Genomic DNA, 15,984 nt, shown 5'->3' with positions numbered 1-15,984 from the left:
CAATTTACAACTTCATGTGTAAATTTCAGTTTTCATGTTCCGAGTGGTCAGATGAAATGTAATCATTGGAGTTCAGCGAAACAACAAGGGGTCCTACAATGTTTTCCATCTTACTCCATTTTGCACAATCCATGGTCTTTATTTTCTCTTGCCACAATCCTTTTAATTGCGCTCATGCCATGTCATTTTTTTTTCCAAAAAAAGGGCGGGTATTTTTTCGGATTTTTTTTTGTGTGATAGTTGTCCATGATTATAACAGCCCCAGGATGAATACGATCTAGCATTTGCTTAAAAAACATCAGCATCACAACACTACGCCTATACAATTCGGCTAAGACCGCTAAATTTTACAGTTCAAAAATGATGGCTTCGAGAAACAGAGCATCATAGAAGCTTACACAACAGAAACAGAAAACTGCAAAAAGTGTGTGAAGATACTGATAGATGGCGCGGCAAGTTTTGAGAGTTTTGGTTGAAAGGACGTTGCCATGTTTGTTTTTTTTTAGATTATTGGTAATGATTACAAAGGCGCGGTTTTCTCTGTCAAAAAAGGTGTCAACTAAAAATGTAATTAAATTATAGAAACTGTAAATGTAATTAATTTATAGAAATAGAAATATTGGTTTGCAGATTTTAATCAATAAACTCTAATAATCATGTTTTATCGCGTCTTCGGTACCTACTTTTTAAACAAGTTACACCGTTAAATAAACAAAAATCTAAATAAAATAAATGTTGCGGCAACGTTGCCGTAAAAACAATTAGGTCGGTTATTCGAGGTCATCATAAACGACATAACCGAAATCAAACTTTAAAAACCAAATTGAACAGGTGCAAAAACCGTTTTTGGCGCAAGTCAAACCTCAATGTTGCATATTCAATACCAAATTAAACAATGACTACAACTTCCTGTCTTTTGTTAACGTGTATTTGATCTCAGAAAGACAAACTGGACAACGTTGCCATGTGGCATTCTAATATAATATTATACAATAGTGAGTTCTAGTGTTTCCTGATCACTAATATAAAGCTTTAACCACTAAATCGCCATATTATTCACAAATCGCTTTAAAATTAATAGTTACGTACGAATATATATATATATATATATATATATATATATATATATATATATATATATATATATATATATATATATATATATATATATATTTATCGGTTATTACGGATTTGGATTTCTTTGATATATATTTTACTACATCTATACGCCTTCGAAGTGTTGCAGCGGTGGCAGGAATATTTGAATTCCTCAAATTCATCTCTCTGTGATGAATACTTGAAATTCTAAAGAGTGCGGTTTTCTTTAGGCAAAAATGAAGTGGAAATCAGAATGGATGCCAGTATCGGCAACACCGCCCCGCACCGAAATATTTACTAAATAGGCGCGTGCGCAATTGGGTGATCAACACAAAGGCCCTGTGTGTTTCCATCCGTTTGTCAGTCATCGTCGCCAGTCAGCTGTAATTTTCGGAAATGACATAAAGAAAGTGTTTGGGTGTACTTTTTGTAGTGTTGCGAGTTGATTTGTGCGGGGACAATGTTATGTGATTGTTTTTTCCCGTGGTTTTTGCTCTTGGTTTTACCCCCGATCCACAGCGGTGAGTAGATTTTTCTAATATAGACCGATTTTAACCCTCTCGAGGGGTTCCGTTGGATGTTTTACACAGCTGCTGGTTAAAGGGTAGTGAACTTGCCGTATGTCAAATATTTAAATCTCTGTTTAAAATCACAACGATAATTGAAGAGGTGTTAACGGTAATTATATTTCCTGCGTACAATTTACTGAAAAATTGCTTTAACGCGCCTTAGGGCCTCAGTGGACGTTGTCGATATGTTTAATCCACTATACCCTTTTTTTTATTACTTAAAATGGGCTTTTAATGCTTATTGCAATTTACACGCTTCAGCGCATATTCGGCAAATTAAACTGTGTTATTGAATTTTCCCCGAAATGTAATATAGGATACATCGGATAACAAAACAATATTAAGTTAATGGATTGGAATATATTTGTCCCTGCCTATTTTAATTTTGTCTGTTAAACGTTTAAGCGCCGCAATGTTTGTGTAGTTTATGGTCTCTGCAATGTTCCTAGCGAACAGGTTATAACACGCAGGAAATTTGTTCTGTTCACGCGTTACTCATTGTCGACTAATAACTGTTTTTCTGAATTAGGTAAGCATGAACTTAATTTCAATAAAAAATACAGAATATGGATTATGTCAACTATTAATGTTTATTTTTCGTTGCCTACTTCGATTTCGATTTCATGTTGACATGTGCCGCGTTTGAAAAATAAAAAATTGCTTGGTAGAACAAAACGAGCGTGTCAGTAGAGAGTGAGTCTAGCGTTGACGTGGTACCGTAGGTACCTGTGCGGAGTCAAGGTTGGTGACTAATGCGTGGCACTATCTCGTGGTAATTATCTACGACGGGAATTGCCACCGGTTCACTGGCCTTGCTTCGCTCAGATCTGCGTGTTAATTCTGTATTATATCGATCAGAATGTAAAAATTCGGTCGTTTAAGCGCAATTAATATAATTTCGCCGCTGGAGACGGCAATAAAAATTCATTAATTACTTTAGCGTCTAAACATTGAATCGATTAGATAATTCAATGATCACATCAAAAACTGACGCCGGTATTATGGCCCGTGCATCGAAAAAGAAGAAGAACTATGTCAAGTTGGTAGCGTAAGTTCGTTATTTTGACGATAAAACGGATTTTACTGTAAAAATTGTGGTGAATTAATTACTGTGTGCTCTATGTTATTTTGCCGCGTTTATCAACTACAGTAAACGGACGCTTCCAACAAGAACGTTTTTATGTCGCCGCCGCAATTACACCGGGAAGTAAATTATTATTCGAAACATATGGAAACGAAGGGGGTTAAAGGGGTTAAAGTCCTCGTCTCCCTCATCGTTTCGCGCAATTTAGTCACGACATCCTCGCTCCCGCTCTTAATTAGGAATACGTTTCGAATTGTTTACCGATGGTCGATAGCACTCTGACTGGAAATTATATTTGTTTTTTCAAGCGAGTGGTAAGTAAATACAATCCCAGAGAACTGATTTAGAAAGGACTACAAAGAAGCTGTGCATTGATGTGGTTTAGCTCCTTAACCTAACATTTTTGATTTACGTAGACTTGAGGATTTATTGAAATTCAACGGATTGTGCCCTGACTTAAGAGGATTTATGGCGTTTTTAGAGTTCCTATATTATATATACAGACCTATGGATGTAATAAAAGAAGAATCCGGCGACGACAATATTGAAAAATTCGCGTCGTACACGGAAACGGTAAATCAAGGGGCTGGTGCATGGGAAACGTCGGTGAAACGCGGCGCTTTTTCACTTTTAAGCGACGTGAAATATGAGAGTCCGCTGCTCGCTGTTCGTACATCGACGGGTGCAGCTTATTAAGGTTGTATTGTGCTGTCACAGATTACAGAGGTATAGAGAAAATTTGATCAGCTTGTAAAGTTGACATCTTGGGTCAGCCGGGTGATCAGGTGCTAAATAATTATAAGAGAGTATTAAAATATTGGAAGGTAAAACAGGTTAATGTAAACCGGAAAAGGCCGTTATAATTTATTATGAAAAAGTGACATTTTGATCAAGGTTCAATTGTAAGTAAACAAGCTTAAAAAAATAATAGGTTTAGATGAGGTAGTATGCATTAAAAGGATCCAAATTCCCTAAAAAAAAGACCAGATATTGAAAATCCAAATGGATGCTTTTTTTGACAAATGAGCAAAACAACAAGTAGATTAATCGTTTATAATCAAATTTAATTTAAGTTTAATCCTAGTTTTAAGTACATTAAATACACTTTTAGGGAAATGCCGCATATTTAGTATGACTATTTTTTTTTATTGCGTTTTACTAAATAAGCGTAAATTATTATATCATTAAATCATCCTTTTTGAATGTATTTTTTTGTCACTTGTATTTGTTTATTATGTTTTTGCTGATTCTTCACATAATTAACCAAGATCACAAAGGACTAGCAATGTAAATCTGTATTGTTTCATATACCGACATTTACACTTTTTTTTGTTATATATAATTGTGCTGGAGTATATTGCTTCATTTTAAGTGAATGTGATCTCTTTTAGATTACTGAAGAAATTGCCAAAACGTTAACCACATAAGAATTTGATTTTTCGGACACCCATGTTATTTATTATATTTAATAATAAAGTTTGTAGTAGTGATAAGATGTGTTTAAATGCTAGTGTTGTTTATTGGATTATTGGGCTTGAATGTTGTATCTTTTTTTGTCTCTGTATAATATTAAGTAGTTTTACATTTTCATTGTCATTCTTCATATATTTTCTATTTTTAAGCTTCATGACGTTTAATAATAATAATACTAATAGCACTTTATTTCCAACAGGTAACATGACCCAATTACGGGAAATATTAAATATAAATCATCCAATATATATATATATATATAAAATTCACAAATTTTAAGGCTATTGATTTCCTATATTCATAATTTTTTGTACCTAAATATCTAAACAACATTGTTTAACATTGATCCAGAAATATATTAATAATTATCAACTAGAACAAATAAATCGGCCCTAGACTTTTAACTAGACTTTACCTACGTTTCGCATCTGCAAGTAGAGAATCTGTAGTGCGGGCTTGTTCTTTTATAACCGACGTTTTGCATACGCCTCGTCGAGAAGGGGGCGGGGGAACACGGCGATAATCGTTTTACGGGAGTTATATCCCTAATCCTAAACCAATAAAGTTTCACTGCCTTAAACACGGAGTGGTAGCAGTTTAATGAAATTGTTTCCTGTAAATTCGCTAGATTTGTTTTTGTTTATTTTCCAGGAAATGTTTAAATATAATATGTATAATATTATTATTATTATATTCGACCAACTGCTTAGCTTACATTAACATTATCTTTAAAGTGATTTCTGATTTTTTATTTATTGTTATTAAAAGCGAGATTAAAAGTCTTAAAAGTGTGTTTATAGTTGCCTTTTGACACTACTAGACGTAGTATATATTATACAGCATGAGCTTTTCCATTCAAATTTTTGCGACATGCATTAGGGTTAGTTTTGGTTAGTTCCAGTAGGTGTGGCCTAATTTCTTCGTTTAAATCACAATATGACTGCGAGATAAAATCTTCCGTGAGAGATAACGCAGTAAATATAGCCTTCATGAGAAAAACTTTGAAGGAAAAGTGCTCTCTACCTATTTGGACACCCTGTACAAGCTGAGGCGCATCTGTCAAACTGATTGAATCATCTCCTTAGTCTGTGGTTAAATTTTCGTTGCAATTCGTGGTTCAGTGGTGTCACAACACATATGAACAAAAAAACAAACTCAATTTCTGCTTAAACTATGCAAAATTTGAATAGGAATTTCTTAAGAAAGTGACCTTTATTTTAACCAAGGATTCCAAAAATGTCCTTTGCACCTTTGGTTTTGTACACTCAGATATAAGGAAATGGATGGGGATAGACACAGGGGAAAATTATTATTTTTGTTCAAACTATGCAACAAAAATTTGTTATTTGTTAAATGTTATTTGTCTTATTTTTTAAAGAGCTGTGTTTTGCTTTTTATTTGTGATAATATTTTTGCGTTTTGTGTCAATAAAAAAGATTTAAAAAATCTTGATTAAATTCAGCCCAGCCCTGGGGATTTGTTTTCTCTTCAAAAGTTTATTAAGTGCAGAGACCAAACCCAAAACAATAATAAAGCGTGTAAAATGATTATTAATATGGACGATAAATGTAAAAAAACTATTTTGCATTTAATCGCACTGGTATTAATAACCACTTAGTATATGTACCAAATACTGTATTTGGTCGTTTTAAACTCAAATGCTCCAAACTACGTAAGCTCATGTAATACGAAATTTAATTTGCAACACTATGTGCTGCGTTATTGCATCTCAGGAGCCATTTTCGCTCTCTACAGCGCCATTTTTTAAATTATTTTTCATTTCGCCGTGTTCTCGAGCTTCATAACGCAACTAATGGACTTATCCGAACCGTTATGTGTGAAATCCATGAAATATTTGTGAAATCTATAAAATTATATTAGAATTTTGGGCACTTTTCATAAATTACGTCTAATCTTTAAATAATAAACAAATTAATAAAAGAATGTCAATGTGTGATGAATTTTATTTTATGGCTTTTTAAGATTACGTGATATAAGTCGTAAGATCAAAAAAAAAAAAAAAAGATTTTATTTTATTTATTATTAAGTTTTTATTTGACAAAAAAGTCCGGTCTTTTTTATCTAAATTCCTAGCTAAATGTTTTAAACGCTGCCTTGCCTATGAAGGAAATGATCTAATTAAAGTTAAAAAGAAGGAAATAAATAAAAACAACACATTTGAAAAGGAATTTTCAAAAATTAAATTATTTGTTTATTAATTTTACACTTGCACTGGTTGTACTTTTTGAAAAGAGGTTTTAAGTAGGTGAAATCGACCAAATCCTTCAAATAATTGTTAAATTTGCGAAATCTGAAATCCGTGAAATCGTATGGTGTTGTGAAATCTGGTGCACCAGTTGGTGAGTTGTCCCTCGCTTTTTTCGTTCGGTTAGTTTGGCAAGTGAAAAGTACTTTTTTTGGGATTTTTGAGATTTACCCGATAACAAACAATCGACTTAAGTTGCGAAAAATGGAATTAACTTGACTATCAAATCACAAACAAAATCGGGTAGAGTTCTCCGAACGATGTACCGTTTTTGCAACCTTTTATGGTTTTGACTTCGGAATGAGTTTAAGACCCGTCTGCTGTAAAGCAGAAGGGACCATATTCTTGTCAGCACGTGTACCAAAAGCCAGGGCCGTAGTTACGATGTTAGCCGAAAAAAACTGTGCCATATTAGTGCGCTTTTTATAAATCTTTCTAAAACAGTAGATAGGTGAATCTCTTATATTAAAATCACATTAGAAAGCTTAAGCTGATTTCCAGTTTAGGGTTTTAACATAACTACTGTAGAATATTTTCCTAGCAAAGGAATACAAAATCTTATGTGGATAATTGATTTATAATGGATATTTTCCCAATTTGCTATTGATTGGTTTGTGAGGGTCGGTGAAATCGGAGTATGCTGTGAGTTTTATAAAGCGGTATTTTCTTAGCCGTCTAGTTTTTAAGTTGTTTCTATTCCGTCTTATGTTTGTAATTGTTATTCAATTGTTTTTCAAGACTCACTGTGCGATTTTTATTGAGGTGCCATGTACATTTTGTTACAATTTATCCAATCCATATTTTTCAAATTTATATGATCGAATGGGGAATCAGACAATGTAAACATACTCGGTGACGGTCCCCATGAACCTACCAGCCGTTGGTCAGTTCGATCGAAGGTCACCTGCCAAGGAGTTCGCGGTAATGGTTGTGAGTCACAATTTCGTGGACCCGCTCGTCGCCCTACAAACGCGAACCCTTCGATTCTCGTTCACAGAAATGAATATTCCAATCGCCATCGTTCTCGGAACATAAACAATTACACAGTTCAATTCGGCGAACCGTTTCGTTCGTATGCGGAAACGTTTAAATCGAAATTTTAAATGGGACAAATCAAAATCGCCGTTTTTAATAAATAAATTCGTTTGCCGTCCACGAATCCTTTGACGTTACTAAAAATACATTGTAAAAGCGAGTATCAGCAACCTTTGGCGTGTTGTGCGCCAAACTTTATAAAGTCGTGTTCATAATTTTTAACGATTATTGTATATTATATATAGAATATAAAAAATAAAGTGAGAAAAAAAAGTTAAATGGCGACAATTTTTTAGACTTAACTATTAGACTTTTTCATTTATCATAAACCTTTACACACTTCTTAATATGCCACTCTCAACAGAAAATTACAACAAAGAACTTAATATCATTAAACAAATTGCACTGAACAACGGCTACAATCCGTCCATTATAGATAAAATTATAAATAAAAAACTAATCCAGACAACAGTAAGTTCTATTTATCCGAAAGCTAATACAGAACACGAACAATTTAAAACAATTACATACTTAGTGAAAAAGTTTCAAAACATTTGTCAAAATGTGGTTTAACAGTAGCTTTCAGAACTAACAACACAATAGAAAAATTTTTAAAAAACAATAAAACGAAATTTCCAAAATCTCAAAAATCAGGTGTCTACAGGTTGGAATGCGGATCTTGTCCTAAAATTTATATTGGACAAACAGGTAGATTCTAAATTAAATTTATTGGAAGCCATGGAGATTAACAAAATGAAACATTGAAACGATCAATTAGATTTAAATACCTCTTCATTATTAAACTTACATTCTCACAACATTAATTAAGGTTTTATTGACATTTTTGGGTATATATAGTAGCAGCTAGTTTGTAAATATTACATTTGATAAAAACACGGTGTTGTCCAAATAATGTAATGGAAATATGTGTAATCTTACGAGTTAAGATCCTTAGATGGCATATCTTTTATAAAGAAAATTATCAAGTTACTACTAAAGACGAAGACGAAGTAAAATCTAACACATATATTCTACGGCATTCATTTATATATATTTCTTTTTGTACTATTGTTTATTTTTTACTTCCTACAATTCCTTTTTTTTTAAAGATCGAGAGGTTACGAGTCAGAGTGGCTGTTCTGTCGATATGGCTGCTGGCAGTTAAACCATTCACGGAGGTTTTGTACCGAGGAGTTTCTTTGACATCCTGTGGTTTTCCTGCCGTCAATTTTGTTCTGCATAATGAGTTCTTATCTGGAAAGTACAGGACCAAGAAACTCTTAATTTTCTTCCATCCATGAGACGTTTAACGTCCGCCTGAAGGCAGAAACATCTGGATGGAACCTTTTTTGGCGGGCCTTATTCATTCACTTTCGGTGTATACTGAAAAGCATCGGTGACAAGTTCTTTGAATGATGATTTCTGACACGGTATTTCACTTTTACTGTTTGAAGTTATGCTTTGGAAGTGAGATTTGATTTGTTATACATCTAACTTGTTATAGAGAAAAAATCTGGTTCACCTGATCAAACAACTATTTCCCGGTCAGGATGTGTTCAACCTCGCTCTGCGATGCTCTGATGTCAGAGCTGCTCCTCGCTCTGGATATCTTGCTCTCAGATGAGATTCAGTTAGGCGTCGACGAATAGTATCAGTTGAAGTTCCGTTGGGTCTATCCGCTTCCTGGAGTCTTAAAGCAGAGAATCTTAAAAGGCGGTCTTGAATGGGCGTTGTGATGCGCACACAAATTTAAATTTTCAATAAAAAGAGGATAAACTTCAATAGAAAAGAAACAACTGTATAATCTTTGAATGTATTGACTAAGGCAGCTTGCAATAAAAATAAATATTTGCAATTTTCTATGAATTTCCGAAAATAATTGAAAATAATTTAGTGGTGCGTTAATTTGACTGCCGAGTGTATGTATAACATAATAGAACTTTACAAAAACGTATTTATGTTACCTGCTGTAATTTTTCAACCAAACTATTGAGTCAACACACAAAATAGGCAAAATAAATAAGAACCAAAAGTTTAGATTTTCACGAAATTATATATTTTTACATAAAAATTGTTTCGACAACACCGTGTCTTTATCAAATGTGATTTTTTGTGATTTGATAAAGACACGGTGTTGTCGAAACAATTTTCATGTGAAAATATATAATTTCGTGAAAATCTGAACTTTTAGTTCATATTTATTTTGTTAAATGGATTTTCATCAAGTAAAACCCAGTTCAATTTACGCAAAATAGGCACATATCACTTTCGTTAATGTAATTGGTCAAATTTATCAGGTTTATCGTAAAATCGCATTTAATTTGTATTTTGCAAATTATTATTTATAAATTTAAAACACACTTTGTTGTATAAAGCCTTTCAGCTGTCAGTACAAAATAATAGGAAATTTTGTACTCCTTTTTTTATAAGAGCGAAACTTCTCATTTTCTTTTGCTTTCTTTAAAAAATCGGCTACAAAATTTCGCCAGCTTTCGCAACGAGAAAATAAAGACCCTTCGCTCGGGTTCGATACGTAAATGTATAAAAAAAAAATCGTTTTTATTTATTTGGGCTCCGCCACTATACCCTTTTCCTCCGCCCCCTTTGCGATATTTCTTATAAATCCATTCAGACGCCCGCCATTATACGCGCGAGGAAACAGAAAAAGGAAAACGTCGAGTTATAAGAAGAGAGCCCCCCACCCCTTTAAAGTGGGCAAAAGGGAACGAACTGACGGTTCGCAACATAATAATGATCCCTTTTTCCCCCTCCCGAATTGGCAACCGTGTCCCGTCTCGAACGAAATTTTGCTTTTTTTTTTGCTTTGCAAAAATTTTATTACGTTCTCCGCGATGTTTTTTTTTCCGCTTAAAAAGGCCGCCATCGCGAAAGCCCTCTAGGGAACGTTAACATTTAAAAAAGCAAACAAAAAATAATTATTTCAAAGTCATTCCCTATGCAAAAGGTTTGGTAATAAATCATTAAAAAAAAAAACGATTCTACAAGCTCTACAAAATCTATATCCGACATAAGCTAGAGTATGCCCAGAATATACAGTGTCGGAGATATTGAGACTGTAGAAAAACTGCAAAGAAGCGTCATTAGCCCTTGCTCGTCATCAGGTTAAGGTTAAAGCTGCCCACTGTGATAAACAAACTACATACGATCTAAGGCAATAAGCGCTGAATATATAGTCACCAAACTACCCACCATTTCGGAGCCAACTTGCCCTTGCTTGCCATCAGGCTTTATAAAGGTTAGAGCTGCCAACTGTGTAGTAAACTACAAAAACCACATAGGATCTAAGGGAGTATGCGCAGAATATATAGAGTCTGCATTGCGTCCGAGACATCGAGGCTTTTTAAAGACTGCAAAGAGGCGTCACCAAACCACCCATCATTTCTGAGCTAACTTGCCTATCAGGTTTTATGAAGATTAAAGCTGCCAACTGTGTTAAACAAACTACATACGATCTAAGGCAGTAAGTGCTGAATATATAGAGTCACCAAACCACCCACCATTTCTGAGCCAACTTGCCCTTGCTTGCCATCAGGCTTTATAAAGGTTAAAGCTACCAGCTGTGTACTAAACTACAAAAACCACATAGGATCTAAGGGAGTATGCGCAGAATATATAGAGTCTATTGCGTTGGAGACATCGAGGCTTTGGAAAGACTGCAAAGAAGCGCCACCAAACCACCCATCATCTCTGAGCTAACTTACCTATCAGGTTTTGTAAAGATTAAAGCTGCCCACTGTGTTAAACAAACTACATACGATCTAAGGCAGTAAGCGCTAAATATATAGAGTCACCAAATCACCCACCATTTCTGAGCCATCTTGCCCTTCCTTGCCATCAGGCTTTATAAAGGTTAAAGCTGCCAACTGTGTACTAAACTACAAAAACCACATAGGATCTAAGGGAGTATGCGCAGAATATATAGAGTCTATTGCGTCGGAGACATCGAGGCTTTGGAAAGACTGCAAAGAAGCGCCACCAAACCACCCATCATCTCTGAGCTAACTTGCCTATCGGGTTTTATAAAGATTAAACCTGCCCACTGTGTTAAACTACATACGATCTAAGGCAGTATGCGATGAATATATAGTCACCAAACCACCCACCAATTCTGAGCCAACTTGCACTTGCTTGCCATCAGGCTTTATAAAGGTTAAAGCTGCCAACTGTGTACTAAACTCTACAAAAACCACATACGATCTAAGGGAGTATGCGCAGAATATATAGTCTTTATTGCGTCAGAGACATCGAGGCTTTGGAAAGACTGCAAAGAAGCGTCACCAAATGATCCACCATCTCTGAGGGCTTGCCCTATGGACGCATCAGGCTTTATAACCTACCAACTCTGTTTCAAACTCTACATCCGATTTAATTATGCTTAAAATCTATAGAATCTGTATTGTGCCAGAGACATCGACGCTTTGGAAAGAGCACAAGTAAGGTTTTACCCCAGAGACATCGAAGTTTTGTCAAGACTGAAAAACGGGAGTTCGGACTTGCTCTATGAAACCAAGCTTGAAAAATTACACTTGCCAACTCTGCCTCACACTCAACAGAACATTTATCATATCAGAGTGTGTGAAGCCCGTGTTACGTCAGAGACATCGAGGTTTTGAAAATAGTGCAAGAAAGGACTGCCAAACTACCCTACGAAATCATCAGGCTTTATTGCCAACGCTGTACAAAACCCCTAATCTGTCTGAGGCTACAATGTCCAGAGTACATGGATGGATGTAGAAAGGGTACAAAAAGGGGCCACTAAAATATCCGCCATCTTTAAGCGGCTTGTCAAAGATTATATATTTGTCAAATGTACACCCCCCTGATTTTACGTCGATACCTAATAGAAACATTTAAAATCACAATGTCCATTAGAAATCACATCTTAAAATACTTCCGTCACTTTTCAATAAATATCCAGCTTAGCGGTCAGAAAGTTTTCTCAAGAGAAATTCGTCAAACTATTAAGAAGAAACTTCTTTTTCGAACAGAGTGCAACTGGAATAGTCTGAGTGAGGGCACTATAATTCGTTAATATCTGGAGAGGTTCGTTCATATATTTGATTGGTACATTAGTGATTGTAATGTAATACATGTAATGTAATAAATAGCCACATCGGTTTTACTGATGAAAAGTGTGGAGAAATAGAAAACGGCAAGTGAACAACCGTCTTTGCTTTTTTCTATTTTTATTATTTAACCTTGTTCGCAAATTTTGTACTCGAAACGTTTTGAATACATATGTTTGGTTTCATTTTTTGATTGTGCAAAATAACAACAAACGATCATAATAGTTAGTATATTATGCAACACGTGCGGCAAACGGCATTTGACTCTCGAGTATATTTGACACGAGCGGAGCGCAGTGGAGTGGGTTTTTAAATAAAGTAATGAGTTCAAACGAAACAAAAATTTCAAATAGGGAGTTCATACGTGGGTATTTTAGAAGGGTTTCATTGTCTAATTATTTGTACAGTATTTATAATAAATATTAAAAAAAAAAGTATACCCTTTGAATTAGACTTTTTTAATGTTTAGAATTTTAAAGTTGTCTTGAATATAGTCGCATCGAACGTAAAGTTTGTTATAGCTTAAAATATTCAAAATTGAATTTGGAATTTAAAATAACCTCAAATTGCTCTTTTTTTTAACGAAAATTTCCTACTTGCTTGCTTTTCTTTTGCTGATTTTTTTGAATAATCGTATTTTTTTAGCAATTAATCTAAAAAAAATATCCCATACGCTGATCCTGAAATAAATTAAATGAAACTAATAAATAAATTAAAAAAAAAGAAACTTTCGTATTCACGCTTCGGGTGAAAATGTGTATACTGGAAATTCTAGTACGTCCTTTGTTATCGACCGTTTTTCCACGATTATACATCCAACGGTTCGGAAAAATTGCTTACGATAATTTTCACCGCGATTTTAATAACGCCATTTTTACGCCCCGAACAAACACGTCGGTATAGGTAAGCGCTGTCGTTTGTTTTTCTCGACCTCACCATTTTCCGCCTACGCGGCATTGGGGTGGGAGTGAGGCTTAATGCACAATCGCAATGGCGACTGATTTATAAGTAATTCGCGGCGTCTAAACGGTAGGTGACCCCCCCCGCCCCCCGCGCGTTCGATTTTATCGTAACTAATACTTTTGGTTTGATGGAATGAGGTTAAATAAAACAAGAATATTTATTTCTGTATTTCGCGAGGGTCGCGCCTATGCCGCAACACGGTTCTAATCGCAGATTTTTGTAATTTTAGGGGAGACTGAGCTTTTTTATTTTGAAATTGGGTCCGAAATTCATCCATCTTATTTTACGAACTATCATTTTATCGTGGCTAACTATCATTTTACAATGGGCGAGTGCCCTCGGTTGACTTGCCCAAAGTATACTAAAAGTCGAATGACGTTTTGTGGGGAATTTGATCTCGGGTGTAGCATTCTGTGGGGCAATGCGGCAGGCGGATTCTTCTCCGTTTCCCACAGAATCCGTTGTTTTCTGTCCGGTAGACACGATATAATTTCTAGAGACACGAAGATACGAAGCAAGTTTTTCGAGCAAAATTGACCGGATTCTTTTGATGGAACTTTGTTTTTAAACGTTTTTTAAATTTTGACACAGTAAACGCGTTGCATCTATTAATTATTATTATTATTTATTTATAATACCTTCACTTGTAATTGGAAAAAAAATACTCGGTTCAAATGGGGCTTAAAATAACAATGGCAAATTCTCAATATTTCTTTTAAGAAAATGAAATTGCTTTGTTTGAGTATTTAAATTTTTTTAAACAAAAATGTGGGTAATTCAAATTAAATATTCATCGCTTCCTTTGAAATTTGTAGATATTTGTGTAGCAACTTAAATTGAGCATACAGCGATTCGTTTTATAAATATAAAGTTACTCTATTTAAATGAGCATAATTTTTTATTGAATTTTTGCTAGTTTTAAATTAGTTAGATAGTTAGCATTGTGTCAATTCCATCCAACAGGTTACACCTGTTTTGTTTGATGTTATGCCCAGAAGGTGGTAATTTTACCATAAAAATTTAAATGGCCATCCGGCTTATCTTTTTACTAAAACATGTTATTTATTGACAAATGATTTTTCATTTTTTTTAACATATAAAGGTAGTTAGTTAACTAAAGAAACATTTATAATTATGACAAAAATATATTTCTGCCCATCTTTTGAGTGTCTGAGTATCGGTTCTTTTGTCAACAAATGATTAGATTTCTATATGTTTTATACAAAAAAAATGTATAATTATAGCAAATCAAGATGATGTAGAAAAAGTGACATAAGAGAAGTATTGTAACACACATAAAACATGTTGACATTGTTATGACGCATCAAAATTATAGACGCTGTCAATTTTATGTCCGTAAAATAAAATCATCCCTTTATATTTCTTAGAATAGAGTTTATTGGCGGCGACACATGGATTTCTTCTGCGGTTTAAATATTTCAACAGTCGTTGAGGAATTTCCCCACAGGGTTGATTTATAAAGTAAGTGCGAATGAAACAAAGAAAAATAAAGCGCAAAATTCAGATTATCGTCAATTTGAATACCAAGCGCTCTATTGTCTAAATTTAATTGAAGATAATTATTTTCGAACTAAACGTGTTTGCACTATTTTCTAACATATTTACTCTATTGGATTTCTTCAGCACCCTTAGCCGATGGGATCCAAGAAATGACCAAGGTCGTATTTATAAATTATAACTACTAGCGGTTTCAGGTTAGAACCTTGGGGCACACCAGTTGCTACTGTTTCAATTGACTAACGGCGATCCTAGAAGACCAGCTACTGTGTGTTCTGCAAATACTCGTCCCTACATAAAAATTTAAAATACATTTGAAATAATTGTTTTTTTCCCCTAAATTTTCCACTCCGCCGTAGCTGCATAATGGAAAATTTGACAACGCTACTGCCGGGTTCTAGAACAGATTAATACGGAGCGGTTTGGGATTATTTCCAGTGTACGATTCCTCACCGAAGGAGGGGGATTCGTGTAACAATGGAGTTAGGTGAATATTTTAACGGGAGGCGCTTCTTTCCGGTTTGGTAAAATATAGTATACTTAGGGTGACCGCGAGGGGCGGGGGCCAAACCAGATTATACGGAACATACAAGAAGAGTCGATCGCAAGGAGAGAAAAATAAATGGTAATCGCGTGACGTGCTAGCAGCGGGCGTTAAAGGGACTAGTCGGATTCAAATTCGCCGATGTCGTCACAAAAAAATGTAAAAAATGTTGAGAAAGGGACGCAGGGTGGGCCAGGGAGAGCTCGAACTTGAAATGAATTGAAATGAACCGATAATACATTTCTCACAATGAACGGTTTTCCTTATCATAGACTAATGAAATAGGCCTTCACAAAACAAGCGATTTAAGTCGTCTTGTTACCATGGATACGTCAACAATAATTTTG

The 15,984-nt window shown here is 34.7% G+C and overlaps 1 protein-coding gene across 3 annotated transcripts in view; it reads left to right on the top strand.

Moving 5' to 3' along the window:
* The first annotated feature begins 1,442 nt into the window (after nucleotides 1-1,442).
* LOC132700355 (disintegrin and metalloproteinase domain-containing protein 10) overlaps nucleotides 1,443-15,984 on the top strand; it is a 71,619-nt gene continuing 57,077 nt past the window's right edge. For all 3 annotated transcript variants that reach the window (XM_060667602.1, XM_060667603.1, XM_060667601.1), the window contains exon 1: nucleotides 1,443-1,619. In XM_060667602.1, coding sequence (XP_060523585.1) covers nucleotides 1,559-1,619 — 61 coding nt within the window. In that variant the 5' untranslated portion in view covers nucleotides 1,443-1,558. The remainder of the gene's footprint in view (nucleotides 1,620-15,984) is intronic.

Source organism: Cylas formicarius, unplaced genomic scaffold (genome assembly GCF_029955315.1).
Source record: "Cylas formicarius isolate icCylForm1 unplaced genomic scaffold, icCylForm1.1 PGA_scaffold_4__25_contigs__length_36172078, whole genome shotgun sequence".
In the NCBI taxonomy this organism is placed as follows: Eukaryota; Metazoa; Arthropoda; class Insecta; order Coleoptera; family Brentidae; genus Cylas; species Cylas formicarius.
The sequence above is the reverse complement of the archived record's forward strand: the minus strand, read 5'-3'. Positions and strand labels throughout refer to the sequence as shown.